The sequence below is a fragment of the Orycteropus afer genome, unplaced genomic scaffold (assembly GCF_000298275.1).
Source record: "Orycteropus afer afer isolate SDZICR_OR568_19922 unplaced genomic scaffold, OryAfe1.0 scaffold00425, whole genome shotgun sequence".
NCBI lineage: Eukaryota > Metazoa > Chordata > Mammalia > Tubulidentata > Orycteropodidae > Orycteropus > Orycteropus afer.
In genome coordinates this window covers 2,468,738-2,485,731 of record NW_006922012.1, presented here as the reverse complement: position 1 = coordinate 2,485,731, position 16,994 = coordinate 2,468,738, and the positions used below count along the sequence as shown (strand labels likewise).

The window sequence follows — 16,994 nt, the reverse complement described above, 5'->3', positions numbered from 1 at the left end:
CGGGGAGTCGTTGTGGGCCGCGGGCCGGACCGGGTCCCGGGGCGGCGGGAGCCCGGGCCGGGTGGGAGGGCTTGGCGGGCCGTTAGTAGGCCGCCGCGGCTGTCGGGTTCCCCTCCCCTGACCGAGTTGCGCGCCCTGGCACCCGGAGCCTCCGGCGCTGCGCCCACCCGGCTCCAGCTCGCGTCTCCCGACTCCAATTAGGTCAGGCTCGGAGTCCCGCGGCCGCGGCTCCGGCCCCCAACGCGCGGCGGCCACCCGGCTCGCCTTTCTTTCTTCCCTCTCTTTCCCCTCCTTTTGCCTTACCCTCCCCCCTTCTTTTCATGTTGCTGGGGTTTTTTTTTTTGTTGTTGTTTTATGCTTTAGGGGTTTTGTTGTGCCTCAGCCCGAGCTCATGGGTGTACATTATCATGCTCCTCTTTTGTAGAGCAGCCCTGCGGCCATGGAGGCTGAAGAGACGATGGAATGCCTTCAGGAGTTCCCTGAACATCATAAAATGATCCTGGACCGATTGAATGAACAGCGAGAGCAGGACCGGTTTACTGACATCACCCTGATTGTCGACGGTGGGTACGGTGGTGAGCAGAGGAGCGCTTCTGTGCCTTCACTTCTTTCTACCCACCACCTATGTGATCTCCTCCAAAAGTCCGCGGAGGTTATATTAGGCTCAGAGGGCACTTATCTGTGCCCACTCATGTACACTCTGTTGCTGAAGCTGGCTGGCCCGTCACGCTTTCAGCATAGTCTGGCGTTCATGGCATTTTACTGCAGACCGTTGAAGTTTGGTCTCATTGTACACTTTAGTGCAAAGTGATGACGTGAGGATAGGGAGGATTTCTTTTAAGTGTTCGTTTAATAACCTTCGGTTGATAAGCTTCTTTGAGAAGTCTCTCACAGGAGTTATTTGGGAAGTGTTGATTCGTTTCTAGTTCCTCAAATGGAGAATGTGACAGATTTCTTTTTGCAGCAGTTGCACCCCTTTGGGAACCCCCAAAATAAAATGGGGTCTTTACTAATCTTTCTCAGGTTGTCAGTATAAAGGAGGTGAACCTAATTGGGCTGTATTTTCTATTTAGCGGAAATAGACTAATTAAGGAAAACAGTTCTTTATTGTAGGTCTGCCATAGATTGAGAGCTTCCAAATATTAGGCATATTAAAATGTTTTCCAGAGTAAACACATTGAACTTTGTGCTTATTCTATGGCTTTTTCTTGTCTCTTCCCAAGTGATATGTATCCTTTATATTTAGCAGTTTCAGCTGGATAGGATATGCCTTTTATTCCTCAAAGTAAAGTGCTTCCTTTCAGTGGTAGGAAGTGCCTGGCTTTACCTCCTGAAGTGCAATAAACTAACCTTTATAGAACTGACTTAATAAAGTCTTTGAGGTAAGGGTCTAATTGAGATTAAAATTTGCAAAAAAAGCTGCCAGGGATATTGTGACGTTAGTTTGATTTATTTAGTAAGTTCCCAATAGTTCATATACTACAAAGAAAAATGTGTTGTATTTTATATAGTTTTCTAACCTGTTATATGCTTTCACATTTGACTTTTGTGCTTATGTGTTTTCCTTCTTTCTTTTAAACTTAGGGCACCATTTTAAGGCCCACAAGGCTGTTTTGGCTGCTTGCAGTAAGTTCTTCTACAAATTCTTTCAGGAATTTACTCAGGAACCTTTGGTGGAGATAGAAGGTAAATACACTTGTTTAAAATACAATACTTGTAAACATAATTGGTGAAAAAGGTTTAATAGTTATTTTAGCAAGGCACCCTAGGAAACAAACTTCAGTAGTTCTTAGTAGGTAACTAGAGAAATTATTCTTATGACACTTGAGAATTTTTACTTTCAGTAAAGTGAGTGGTAAATTGATCTACCAGGAAAAACTCTTAAGTTAGATGCTAGATGTTGGTCTCTTAAAGGAGGCTTATTTGATACCTTTTCCACTGCTGAAACCTCTGGTCACTGTCATTTGAAAACCATGTGTTTGAAGTGAATTACCATCTTTGTTCAGTGGGTTTATGTTTCATACTGGTGGGGATGCTGCAAGTTACAGTAGATACCTTTGTACCAGCGAAAGTGGTAAGGTAATTAATAGTCCAGCTGCAGATGACATGCACAATGTGAAATGGGCTTCCATAATATGGAAAAGACTAGGAAAGATGAAATTAAGTAACATTCAGAGGGTCTTCTAGTGGTTATAGAAAGTCATGGGTGGAAGGGGTCAGCACTAGGTATTGCCCTAATTTCTGTATTTGCTTTTTTATTTGGTAATAATAGCTACCATATATAGTATCCACCAAGTGCCAGGCATTGTACTTTGTAGCTTATGCACATTATCTGAGCCTCACAGCAGTACTTGGAATGTTGTTGTTATGTGCCATCAAGTCAGACCCGACTCACAGCGACCCCTCCTTGGGTTTCCGAGGCAGTATCACTACAGAAGTAGATTGCCCCATCTTCCTTCCGAGGAGTGGCTGGTGGGTTTGAACCGCCAGCGTTCTGGTTAGCAGTCAAGTGCCTTAGGCACTGCGCTTTCAGAGCTCCCTGAATGATGTTGTTGTTGTTATGTGCCGTGGAGTTGGACCCCTCATAGCGACCCCTCCTTGGGTTTCCAAGGCAGTATCACTACGGAAGTAGATTGCCCCATGGAATTATTTCTAATATAAGGGAATAGACTGCAAAAGATGTTTACTCAGGATTGCCTATCTAGCAGCAATTCAGTAGTAGTTGCTAATAATTACTCTTTCTTCTGCTATTATAACACTCCTGTCCTCCCAAAAAATGCATAATAGTAGGAAATAAATCCATTTGCCCATGTAAATAGAGGTTTTTAGCTTCTTTGGGTTCTTTGGTTTTGGTTTTGTATCTTTCACTGTGTGCCTATTTTGTGTTATGAATGGGTTGCCTGGAAACATTATTCCCTTGGAAAAATTAGGTGCCTGAGGGAGCACAGAAAATTAAAAGACTTAAGAATAATCTCTTTTATTTTGGTTTATTGATGTTTATATAGCATTCTAGTTGATAGATTCACAGCTAGATTATCTTTTGATAATCTGTGATAGATTATAGGCATAATGGAAATGAACAGAGCTTGCTAAAGTGAGAATCTAGTGGCCTAGATGATCGTTGCTTTCTATTACAAGGCAGGACTTTGTCCATTCACTCAACTGAGGCTCCCTAAGTGCATGACTCTAGGCAGTCTACTTCAATTGCATGTATGCTTTTCCACCTGGAAAGTAGGTTAATAGGTTTGTAATCATTAATTGAAAATAATGAGTGCAGAATGCCTGTCATCGTACTTGGCACAATAAATGGGGGCTATTAATTTATCACATTGAATATCTGTTATATATTGTGTTACACTTAGGAGATGATGAGTTGCACATCTCCTAAAGAACTTATGTTTACTAGGGGATGAGCAACAGGTAAAGAAGGGCAAAAATTGTTAAAGAGGCTGTTATTGTGGAATGGTATCTTTGAGAAGGGAGAATGAGTAGTTAGTCTTTTATGAGAAATAGAAAAGATTTCAAAGAGGACTTGACTTTTGAGCAGAATTTTAAAAAGTTTTTAAAAATAAGTAGCCCAAGCTGGAATATGCATTGCTAGTGAAGGAAGGAACAGCTTGAGCAAAGAGCATTAGATTGTAAAAATGCCCACCAAATTTGGGGAAGGAAGATCATGAATTTTGAGAGAGTATATAGCAAAGGGTGAGTCATGAGGTGGTGGTGGTGGTGGTTATGTGCCATCAAGTCAGACCCGACTTATAGCGACCCCTCCTTGGGTTTCCGAGGCAGTATCACTACAGAAGTAGATTGCCCCATCTTCCTTCTGAGGAGTGGCTGGTGGGTTTGAACTGCCAGCTTTCTGGTTAGCAGTCAAGTGCCTTAGGCACTATGCTACCAGAGCTCCTGAGTCATGAGGTAGGAAACCAAAAACCACTTGGCACTGAGCTGACTCTTAAAGCTACCCCCATGTGTGTCAGAGGGTGCTCCGTAGGATTTTCAAAGGCTGTATTTTTAGAAGTAGATCATCAGGCTTTCCCAAGCAGCTCTGGGTGGTGAATGTAAAACAGATAAAAACTTTTGATCAGCAGCAAGTGTATTTGTTTGCACCACCTAGGGACTTCCATGAGGTACAGAGAGGGTCTTAATATGCTATCATAAAGAATGTGGACTTTTTTAAAAAAGAGTGAATAAAATATGCTTATGATAATGGCATTATTGAAATTTGGGCTTGATAATTCTTTATTGTGAGGAGCAGGTAGTTCTGTGCTTTCTAGGGTGTTTAACAATGCCCATGGCCTTTGCACATTAGATGCCAGCAACAGCCTTCTAGTTGTGATAACCAAGTTGCTCTGCGCTCATTGCCAGATATTCTCAGGGAGCTAGGAGGATCACCCTAGTTGAGAACCGCTGTTCTAGACAAATTAGAACATGCAAATAAACAGCAACAAGAAAATAAAAATCTGTAATCTTAACCACCCTGAAAGGACTACTGATGTTTTTATGTATACCTCAATGTTTATACTTATACATAAAATTTAATATACTATACATAAAATTTAATATAAAATTTATATTTTTAAAAAATGCAAGTCTGAATAATACTATAACCTAAATTTTTCATAACTCAGTGGTAGAATATGAAATGTCTATAAGTAATAAAAATTTTAATGGCTACGTAGTATTCTAATAGATTGTCCTTAATTTATTTCATCTGCTTTTCCACTATTGAACAGTTAGGTTTTTTACAATTTTGAGTAAATATGAACACTAAAGGATTCAGTTAAGAAACCAAACCAAACTCATTGCCATCGAGTTGATTTTGACTCATAGTGGCCCCTCCTTGGGTTTCCAAGGCAGTATCACTATGGAAGTGGATTGCCCCATCTTTCTTCCGAGGAGTGGCTGGTGTGTTTGAACTGCCAGCCTTCTGGTTAGCAGTCAGATGCCTAGGGACTTTGCCACCAGAGCTCCTAAGGCTTCAGCTAAGGATCACATAATCAGTTTTGAGGCAGCAGTGTAAAGCAGTGATTATTTTGTTTTAAATGTAATTAAAGGGTGTCTAGAATGTTAACCCACTAGCCCCACCATGAGAGAAAGATGTAGAATTGCTCCTATAAAGATTTATAGTCTTGGAAACCTATGGGACAGTTCTACTCTGATCTGTGGGGTCACTATGAGTTGGAATCAACTTGACAGCAATGGGATTGGGCCAGAATGTAAAACAGATAAAAGTGGAACTTCACAATTTGAAATGGGAATGGGAGACAGAATCTTGCCTGATAGATTTCTCTATCCCTGCCTTGCTGGCTTCTTCAAAACTAGAATCCTTACACAGTAGTTAACAAAATAAATTTAAAAACCCATGATATAAAGGATGGATTCAAGACCAGTAAGACTGAAGATAGAAATAACTGGTTAGTCTTGCTAAGAAATGAAGGTTGGTGTTTAGGTTTTGACTGTGGTGATGGATTTGAGAGCAGATGTTGTTGTTGTTATGTGCCGTCGAGTCGGCCCCGACTCATAGCGACCCCTCCTCGGGTTTCCGAGGCAGTATCACTACGAAGTAGGATTGCCCAACTCCTTCCGAGTTGAGAGCAGATAGTGAATTAGAATTGAAAAGAACTTGATGACTGCAGTAGGGGAAAGTAGGAGGAGGATTTCCAGATTTCTACATAAAGTGACAAGTTAGGTGATGGTGTCATTCATGAAGATTTTAAATACTCCAAGAAAAGCAGATTAGTAAGGAGACAATAATGAGATGATCTTTGGATATGTTCATTTGTGGTATAAATGGGATATAAACTTAGGATGTCTAGCTGATAATTGGACCCATGGGCCTTAAAGCTCAGGAAAGATCTAGGCTAATAGACTTAACTCCATCAGTGTAAATGGTGCTTGAACTTGAGTGAATGAAAATACATGAATAGATTCATAGAATGAGAAGAGGGCTTTGGGGCATAAAATAAGAGTGTTTCCAAGGAAATAGTTTATCTTATACTTAGTAGCCTAGGAGGCTACTATGTGCCCATCTGAAACCAAGACTAATATAACAATTTGAAATTACAGTTGCAATCACTGATGAAGTCATCCCTAGGGCTTACTTAGTCAGGTGATGTGCTTAGCTGATTTTGTGTCTTCATTAAAAAAGGAGGCCTTTATGATTACCTACTGGAGTTGTCAAGATTACAATAATAAAATAAGCTTAATTTTTCTGTTTTGAAATTTTCTTGTAGATAACTTGGAGGAGGCAGTGGTGAACTCCTTGAGGTCAGGGGTCATGTCTTACGTGTGTCCCAGTTCCCAATAACCTCCCAGTTTCCGGCAGTTAGTGTGGATTCAAATGATCATTACATGAATTTATGGTAGGAGGCTGATGAAATACCTAACTGAAACTATATAATTAATTATATTTTTTGAAATGAAGCATTCCCTCTCCCCCCAGAAAAAAAGACTCACTGCCATCGAGTCGAATCCCACTTACAGTGACCCCTCCATGGGTGTCTAAGGTAGTATCTTTATATGGAAGTAGATTGCCCAGTCTTAGCCTTTGAGCACATTTCCATCAACACTAACTCAGAATTTCTCAATCTGAACAATACTGACATTTTAGGCTGGAGCAGTTGTACAGTGTGTTATAAGATGCTTTGCATGTAGATGGCAGATAGTGTTTCCCTAGTTTTAACTCAAAAATGTCTCTAGACTGTTGCCTAATGTACCCTGAGGGTTGGGGGAGCTAGTCCCTCCCTTTAAGAACCACTGAAATACCTGGAGAAGTAGGGTCTTCTTTTCTGAAGACTCATTGATTTCAGCATTTTCTTTTGTACCTTTCAGTACTTCAAGGAGCTCTGGTGATACAGTGCCTAAGGCATTTGACTATAAGGCTAGTGGTTCAAATCCACCAGTCACTCTGCAGAAGAAAGATGAGGCAATCTATAAAACCTGATGGGGTTGCTTTGAGTTGTCGTTGACTTGATGGTGTTTTTTTTTTTTTCCCCCCAGTGCTTCTGACATGATATGTCCACAGTTACATCAACAGTACACACAGGCCTTCAGTATTTAAGCTGTATGCAGAAAGAAAGTAAAATGTAAAAACACTCTTTTTGGTTTTTTTGCTAGACTCAATTTTAAAGAATTATTTTGGGTCAGTGCCTTCTTAAGCCCTTAACTTTGGGATTATTACACTATCAAGATAGGTCACTCACCCAGCAGTAGAGCACAGTGGGCATGTAATTAGAAAGCTTGAGTTTTACTGTTTGTCAGTTATGTGACTATGGACATCTTGACTTGCTTTTTTTTAATCTGTAAAACATGTCAAGTAACTTTGAATGTTCTCATGAATATTTTGAATATTATGTTATGAGACTGGGTGCTGTTAAAATCCTGTGGGGAATGCTGTTGTTTTGTTTGTTTTAGCAGGCAGTCAGCTTGCTTAGATTCAGACTGCTTTCTGTGGGCTATGGCTCCAGTGCTGATTTATTTAGTTTTCAAAATCTTGGGTGGTAATGTCCTCCATAGTACAGTTCTCAGAGTCTTTGCTATACTGCTTCAGGTCAGTTGCGTATGTGTGCAGCCCAGGGGCTGAGCTGGAGCCTGCATACAGATTCACAGGATTCCCTTCTTCGGCTCCCTTCTCTCCATGGTTTCCTCTGTATGCTGGCTCCCAGGAGCCCCTTTTCCTGGTCCTCTGGCTGGAAGGCTGAGATTTAGCCTCCCTGTGTTGTTGTGCACTTCTTGCAACAGGGTTCATCTAAATGAAGTGGCAGGAGAGGAAACGGAGAGAAAAAAATAAAAGGAATTCTCTCCACACTTTTCAGACCGTAGTCTTTTACTTAGCACTTCTGTCACAGAGAAGGACTTTATCTTAGAGTATAGGTGCTTCAGGAGCCCCAGCCAGCCACAGGTGTGCAGCATCAAAATTGGGGCTTGCCTTGAGGCAGGGCTGAGGGAGAAGGAAAACACCAACCAAGGCTTTGAACTGATTCATTTTGGTTCTGCCCCCTGCTGAGATTTGCCTCTCCACCCTAGGTATACTGAATCAGAATCTGTATTTTAACAAGGTAGATTACCTGGGGATCTATAAGAATTACCTAAAAAAAACACCAAACCCACTGCCATCAAGTTGATTCCGACTCATAGTGACCCCCCATTGGGTTTCCAAGGCTGTAAATTTTTACAGATTGTTTCATCGTCCTCCCATGGAGCTGCTGGTAGTTTGAACCACTGACCTGGTTAGCGGCCAAATGCCTTACCTACTACACTACCAGAGCTCCTTATATAAGAATCACCTAGGGATCTAATCTAGAAATTTTATTTCCTGGTATTAAGGACAAAAACCTCCAAGTATATACTGATACCTTTTTGTAAGTGGGAGTTTTCCATCAATTGGGGGAATTTCCTAAGACTAGAGAAACTCCAGAATGCTGTCTCTTGCTTCTTTCTAAACATTGCTGTTATGGCGAAGGTTCAGGTTAAAGTCTTCATATTAATATTTTCCATGGAGACTCACTTAAAATAATTGTATTCTCTTGAACACTTTATTATGAAAGGAGTAAGGGACTGATGAGAAAAGTAGTGAAATCATATGAAACTATTCATTATTGATTAGTAAGTAAGCACAAGTAAGCCCATGCTTACTTTGCTTCCTGGGTACCACATCCCTGTCAGGGATTGTAAATTTGACAAGAGGCTTTGATTCTGTAGGAAGGTGCTATGGAGTTGATAGAGAGGCAGATGCCAGCCATACCTGGAATCAGAATCCTTGATGTGGTGGGAAAAAAAGTGAAATTGTTCAGTACAGATCAGTAAGTAAGCACAAGTAAAGCCATGCTTACCTTGCTTATTGAGTAATCTGACACTATATTTGAGTGATAGATTTTACTGTTCTGTAAGAGTCCTTGGAAAAGACCTTAAAGTAGTTTGCTAGTTAATGCTGGAACTTGGCTGCAGTATTACTGTATTCTTAGAATTCTGCCAGGAAATAATCTTGAAAAATAAAAGATGACAAATACTTATCAAATTCCAAGCATTGAGCTTTTTCTTTGCTGAAAGTAAAAAGTTTGAATCAGTGTGAATGCATGTTAATATTTATCTTCTTTACAGGTGTCAGTAAAATGGCCTTTCGTCATTTAATCGAGTTCACGTATACAGCAAAATTAATGATACAAGGAGAAGAAGAAGCCAATGATGTATGGAAAGCAGCAGAGTTTCTACAAATGCTAGAAGCCATCAAAGCCCTTGAAGTCAGGTAATTATTCCTTTAGCAAAGTGCAGAGTCATGTTCAGTCTTTCTCACCATGCCACGAAGAACTGACATTTAGGGATTAAGAATATGTAAGACTCTATCAAAATTCTTTTGGATACTGATCATTCTTTTACTCTTTCTTGATTTCTTGTAGTTGTGTAAAAAACTACTGTAAGAGTAAATAAAGTAGCAGCTTTTATATCTAGTAAAATGAGGACTAGGCAGAATATTATAACAACTCTTAAGGAATAGTGTTCTGGGTCCCTACAAACTGTTTTGTTGGATTTGAGGTGTTAATTATCTCTACCAAATCTTACTCAAAAAAGGATTTGGAATGGCTTACAAAGATGAATACAGGAAATTGATGAAGATAAATAGACCAGATGGTGGCAAGGAGCTAACACAGTGAAGTTGGAAATAAGATAGCCAACGTGCATATCATTTAGGTCTGCATACTTGCCAGATGCATATGCCTTTGCATAGTTAATAAAATACTGGTAAACATCTTTCTAGTCTTTGCTGTCATACATAGGGTTGCTGTGAGTCGGAGCCGGCTCGACAGCACCTAACAACGACTTGCCAGATGGGCTAACTCTAGCTCTGAGTTCTGTAGCACCCAGCCAAACGAAGAGAGAAGAAAGTAGTCCTATACATTATTCATGGTCGTGAGAAGAAGGATTTTTTAGTGCCTGTAAAGTACTTAGTGTGGTGTCTGGCACATAATACTCTAAATGTGAACTATTGTTGTGATGGTCTCCTGGTTCCTTTTCTTACAGTGACCCTCAATGTAGGTCATTGTCATGACACCAAAGCACAGTTTGGTAAAATTGGTTTCACATGTGGCAAAATGATTTAGTCTGGCTCACTTGTGTGGTTTAGTTGTAGGATAAAATTTAGAATAACTCCAAGAAATAATTAACTGTAATCATCCATAGATACCATTTCTTTTACTGGGTTGTTGATATGGTGACAGTTCAAGATTAAATTTTTTTGACAACAACTGGGAGTGCGTATATTTTCTGCTTGCTAGTGCCTGGCTCATAGTTGGTATTCATTAAACATTTGTGAGTGGATAGTTGCATCCATGCATGTTAATTAAGACCAGATTATGCTCTCCTACAGAGCTGAGTCTTGGATAGAAATTCATGGTGTGCTGAAGATATGTACCTGATTAGAAGACCATTCCTCCTCCAAGTGGAGGTAGACTAAGGAGAGTATTTTGTGCATGGGGCATTATCAGATTTCTGATTAAATCTTAAATGAGAACCTTCTGAAAAAATGTTTTGTCTTTGGTCTCTTTGCTGCTTATGGTAATGGGTTAGTCAAAGGGAAAGTCCTTGGCAATTTGACAGAACAGTAGGATGTACTGTAACGCTGGTTTAGGTTGGGTTTGGAAGGCATTTTATTGAGTTCATATGTATGTAGTCATTGGGAAATGAAGGTATGAACAGCTGGATTCAGTTATTTCTCCAGGCAGGCCTACTTAGAACATTTAGAGGTTCTGAGCAGTAATTACAACCACCAGTGCTTTTCATTATAAATATAGTAACATGTTGAATTATTTCATGAACCAAATGTTCTTGTTCCTAGGTGCTGTCCAGTGAGTTTTGATTCATAGAGACCCTGTGTACAACAGAATGAAACACTGCCTGGTCCTGCGCCATCCTCACAATCTTCACTATGCTTGAACTCATTGTTGCGACAGTTGTGTCAGTCCATCTTATTGAGGGTCTTCCTCTTGCGTTACCCTCCACTTTACCAAGCATGATACCCTTCTCCAGGGACTGGTCCTTCCTGATAACATGACCAGAGTACATAACACGAAGTCCGGTCATTCTCACTTTTAAGGAGTGTTCCACCTGTACTTCTTACAAGACACATTTGTTCGTTCTGGTGGTCCATGGTATATTCAATATTATTTGTCAACACCACAGTTTAAATGCATCAGTTCTTCTGTGGTCTTCCTTATTTTGTCCAGCTTTCATATCCATATGAGGCTATTGAAAATACCATGGCTTGGTCAGGTGCAGCTTGGTCTTCAAAGTGGCATCTTTGCTTCTTAATGCTTTAAAGAGGTCTTTTATACCACCTTTGCCCGGTGTAATACATTGATTTCTTGACTGCTACTTCCATGGGTGTTGATTGTGGGTCCAAGTAAAAGTGAAATCCATGACAACTTCAGTCTTTTCTCCATTTATCATGATGTTGCTTATTGGTCCAGTTGTGAGGATTTTTGTTCTCCTTTTGTTGAAGTGTAAGCCATACTGAAGCCTGCAGTTTTATCAATAAGTGCTTAAGGTCTTCTTTACTTTCAGCCAGCCAAGATTGTGTCATCTGCATATCACAGGTAGTTAATGAGCCTTACTCAAATCCTGATGCCACCTTCTTCATAAAGTCCAGCTTGGATTATTTGCTCAGCATACAGATTGAATTAGTGGAAGGATACGGCTGTGATACATATTTTTCTTGATTTTAAACCATGCAGTAGCCCCCTGTTTTGTTCAGATGACTCATGAGCACAGTGAAGTGTTCTAGAATTCCCATTTTTTATCCATAATTCGTTATGATCCACACAGTCAAATGCCTTTGCATAGTCATACACTGGTAAATATCTTTCTGGTATTTTTTGCTTTCAGCCAAGGTCCACTTTGACATCAGCAGTGATATCCCTTTTCTGAGTCTGGCTTGAATTTCTGGCAGTTCCCTGCTGATGTACTGCTGCAAACATTCTTGACTTAACTCTCAGCAAAATTTTACTTGGCATTTGATATTAGTGATATTGTTTGATAATTTCTACATTCTGTTTGATCACCTTTCTTTGGAATGGTCATGAATAAGAATTTCTCCCAGTCCCTTGGCTAGGTAGCTGTCTTCCAAATTTCTTGGCATAAACAAGTGAGCACCTGCAGCACTTTATCCATTTGTTGACCTGTCTCGGTAAGTATTCTGTCAATTCCTAGGGCCTTGTTCTTGCCCAGTTCCTTCAGTGCAGCTAGAACTTCTTCATGCCGTATCTTTGGTTCTTGAGCACATGGTACCTTCTGAAATGGTTGAACATCAACTGGTGGTTTTTGGTACAGTGATTCTCTGTATTCCTTCCATCTTCTTTTGATGCTTCCTGCAGTGTTCAGTATTTTGCCCATGGAATCCATCAGTGTTGTAACTCGAGACTTGAACATTTTCTTCACTCTTTCAGCTTGAGAAATGCCAAGCATGTTGTTCCCTCTTGATTTTCTAACTTCAGGTCTTTGCACATTTCATTATAATACCTTATTTTGTCTCATCAAGCTACCCTTTGAAGTCTTCTCTTCAGATCTTACTTCATGATTTATTTTAGTTGTATTAGTTACTCTCCATTCAAGAGCAAGTTTGAGTCTCTTCTGACATTCAGTTTGGTCTTTTCTTTCCTGTCTTTACAATGATCTTCTGCTTTCTTCATATATGACATTATTGATGTCATCTCACAACTCATCTGGTCTTTAGTCATTGGTGTTCAGTGTGTCAAATCTATTCTTCAAATTGTCTCTACATTCAGGTGTGAGAGACTCAGTCATTCTGGCTCTCGTGGACTTCTTTTAATTCTCTTACACTTCAACTTAAATTTCATATGAGCAATTGACAGTCTGTTTCAGTTGGCCCCTGGCCTTGTTCTGTCTGGTGATACTGAGCCTGAATCATATAGTCCTATAATGTACTCTGAAGAGTTTCTTTGAAAACAGGAAGGTTGCAGTGGTATCTATTGGCTGTTTATAATCGTACAGTAGTAAAAATTATCATTTATACTTATTTTCATGTGTGCTTTATTTGATTCTTCTGTCTCCCAGATCATTATTTCTGGTTTGCAGAATAGGAAACTGAGGCTCAAGGAGGCTTACTTATTGGTAGTTGCATAGATTGTAAGTAGTGGAGTTAATAAGACTTAAGCCCAAATCTGACCCCAAGTCTCAAAATGCGTCATTGTACTTTATGTCTTCCCGATAGTTAAAATTTCCCAGTGATAATCCAAAGTAAATAAATTTAAGTAGCATACAGGGCAGTAAATCAATGTGGAATTACAGCCTTTAAATCAAACCCACTGCCATTGAGTTGGATCCAATCGTAGCGACCCCGCCTTAGGTTTCAGAGGCGGTAACGCTACGGAAGCATATTGCCCAACCTTCCTTCCGAGGAGTGGCTGGTGGGTTTGAACTGCCAACCTTCTAGTTAGCAGTCAGATGCCTTAGGCACTATGCCACCAGAGCTTCCAGTATAGCCTTTAGTTGCTATGAAATCATCTGTATTACACACTAGTAATAGTTGACGATTTTCCCAACAGATTGCAGGCTTCTCTGGGAAGGGAAATTATATATTTATTGCTGCATAACTATCCCCAAACTCAGTGACCTAAAACATCAGCAGTTTATTCCTTCTTCAGAGTCTGTGGGTTGGCTGGGCTTAGCTGGGCAGTTCTGTTCCACTTGTTACTAGCTGATGTAATGAATGTGGCTGTGCTCAGCTGGGAGCTGAGCTAGGTGTGGAATATCTAATATAACCTCACTCACCTGTTGCTTGACAGTTGATGCTGATTTTTGGCTGGGGGGTTTCTGTTTCCTTCACCTGGACTTTTTGCAGTATAATAGCTTGGCAACTAGCTTCCTAAGTGAAAAAGGAAGTTGCAAGGTCTTATAAGGTCTAGGTCCAGGAATCACTCAGCATCACTACTGTAGTATTCTTTTGGTCAAAGCACGTCACAGAGCTAGTCAAGATTTAAGGAGCTGGGGAAATAAACCCCTTATCTTGGTGGGAGGAGTGGCAAAGTCACAATAGGAAAAGCCGGGTGGTGCATAGTGCCTAAGGCATTTGACTGCTTAACCAGAAGGCTGACAGTTTAAACCCACCAGCCACTCCTTGAAGATGGGGCAATCTACTTCCGTAGAGATACCGCCTTGGAAACCCAAGGAGGGGTCGCTGTGGGCAGTGACTTTTATGGTGTATCGAGGTATTTGAGACTAGTAGGAGTCTGTCTGGTCCATGGTTAGCATTGTATTTATTTGTCTCTTTTCCTCCAGTGTAACAAGGGGAAATATGGCAGGCATTTGGGATCCTATGAGAGACTGACTGTGTCAGCTTTCGGGATTCATAGGCTGAGAATATGCTCAATGATGCTAGTTAGCATGTGTAGTCACTCTGTTGTTGCTATCTTGACAAGCAGTATTGTGGATTTGTTTAGAATCATTGAGGAAGTCTGAGAGTGAGGGTGGCTTTGTAGTCTAAATGAACATACTCAGCTTCAAGGTTTAAAGGAAAATCAGTAGTAGTAGCTGCCATTTTAGAGATCTGTTTACCTATCTTTCTCTTTCCAAGCATACAAATACATACATATTTTACTTCATACCATATTCAGTAGGCTAAGGAAAATTCTAGGAGCTATAACTGCTAAGGTCCATGTTGATTTAAGGGCTCAGACTGATATCTATGACAAATGTAGTTTGAAATCTTATTTCCCTTCATAGCTCTGTTGTGTTGCCTTTCCATCATCTTACTGCTGTTTGGTTTTTTATATCAAAATTTTAAATGCCGGGCAATTGGGTAGTGCAGTATAAGTGATGGCAGTAGTATGCATAACCCCAGTGCTACATGAAACACTTTTTAAGTAGACAATGTACAGTCATTTCATTTAAGTTTTTACATACCTTGATTTACATTTTACGTAAATATTAATAGCACCTAACTATAAAAATTCTTTAACATAAATTTGCTGGAACATTGTTTTTATAATGGCAGCAACCCGTCAGTTGGTAAGCAAGATTTTTCCCTATCTTATTATTATATGAACCATAAAATTACGTGTACTAGAAACTGTGAGTGATTTAGAGTGCTGGGGTGTTTTTCTTTTTTTTTTTTAAGAGTCACCATTCTGATTTAAAATCTTCTGTTCTGTATGTGTCATCTGATCATTTATTGAGTGGTAAAGCTAATACTAAAACATTTATGTCTAGATTAGCTTTTCAGATCCTAAGAAGTCAAACTGCCATCATGATGTAATTTAGGATTATGTGTACTCTGAAATAGTAAAGAATGGTAGGAGGTATAACAGCATAAAATATGAAACAGTCTTCATTTGTGAATTCATGTGTTCTAAAACTATTCTCCAATTTTTCATTTACTACTTTGAAAATTAGAGTTTTATTTTAAATCATGCAAATTCTTGAGAAACTTGCATTTTGAATGAAATGTGACTATCCAACTTCCCATAATGCCACAGGAGATAAGTGGATATTGCAGAAATCAGCAGTATCACTGATCAGCTTCAAACCTATTCTACAAAGTCAGGATAGACTAGGGTTCATATTCCAGCAGCCTTAAGCAAATCAGAAGCACATAAATAGTTTTTTTAATTTTGTGCGTCAAACCATGTTTAAAGATGATCCTTATTCATGGATGTGCTTTGGTTAGTGGAGGAGCATTTACTGGCTGAGGATCTCCCTTCATATTCATGCCTCAGTTTCTTCATCTGCATTTTGGATATAATAGTTAAGTTGTGAGGCTTAAATGAATTTATTCTTGTAAGATGTTTAGAACAGTAACTGTGACATATAGTAGATGCTCAGTAAAATGACTTAATAGTTATCCAGATATTTACGTATACCCACATATTGGATATGTGTGTGTATTTTCTAGTGGTGGTGGTGGTGGTGGTACATACTATGAAGTGGATTCCGATGCATAGCATCTCTATAGGACAGAGTGGAACTGTAGAATTCAGTCTGTATGAGAACAGATCGCCAGGTCTTTTCCCTTGTAGAGCGGTGGGTTCCCACCACTGACTAGCAACTGAGCACTTTACCATTGCACCACCAGAGCTCTGTTTTTCTAGTGTTAATATGTCACATTTTGAGTTATTAACACATTTTAGGGACTAACCCAAAACACATCTATTAAAAAAGGAGTAAAAACTTAACCAAATGAATTCTAAATGATAAAGTAGTTTTGTATATTCTAGAATGTAGATGACATAGTTAGTAATTTATACTCACTTACTTTATACCTAAATTATCTGCATCTATTGAGATACCATTTTTATTCTTTATGCTGCTGATATGGTATAGTACATTGATTAATTTTTGTATATTAAACCAACCTTTCATTCCTGGGATAAATCCCATATGGTGTGACATAGAATCTTTTTATGTTGCTAAATTGAGTTGCTGTGGTGAAAATATATAACAGAACATACGCCATCTTAACAATTTCTATGTGTACAATTCAGTGATATCGATTACATTTTCAAGTTGTGCATCCGTTCTTGCTTTCCTTTTCCAAATCATTCTTCCACCGGTAACAAACTCGGTACTCCCTAAAAATCTCTCCCCACCCCCAACTACTAATTTTGGTTTCTATATAGTTGCTTATTTCATAGAAGTGAGATCATATATTTGTCCTTTCATGAATGACTTATTTCACTCAGCATGATGTTTTCAGTGTTCATCTATGTTGTGGCATGAATTTGAGGTTCATTTCTCTTTATGGCTGTATTTCATGTATTTGCCAAATTTGTTTATCCACTCATCTGTTGATAGACATTTCTGTTATTTCTCCCTTTTTGCTGTTATGAAAAGTGCGGCAGTGAACACTGGTATACAGGTTCTAACAATTTTTGTTTTGCAGATTTTGTCTGATAACAGGGTTTGTGTGTGCATGTGCACGCAGTCTCTCTCTTTGGTTAGATACTGTTAGCTTGATTTATCTTTTTGTACCTTTTTATTTTCAACTT

At 39.4% G+C, this 16,994-nt stretch overlaps 1 protein-coding gene across 1 annotated transcript in view; it reads left to right on the top strand.

Moving 5' to 3' along the window:
- The first annotated feature begins 439 nt into the window (after positions 1 to 439).
- Positions 440 to 16,994, top strand: part of ZNF131 (zinc finger protein 131) — a 36,666-nt gene continuing 20,111 nt past the window's right edge. Inside the window, exons 1-3 of the mRNA XM_007954017.2 lie at positions 440 to 563; positions 1,585 to 1,686; positions 9,100 to 9,244. Of these exons, the coding sequence (XP_007952208.1) occupies positions 440 to 563; positions 1,585 to 1,686; positions 9,100 to 9,244 (371 nt within the window). The remainder of the gene's footprint in view (positions 564 to 1,584; positions 1,687 to 9,099; positions 9,245 to 16,994) is intronic.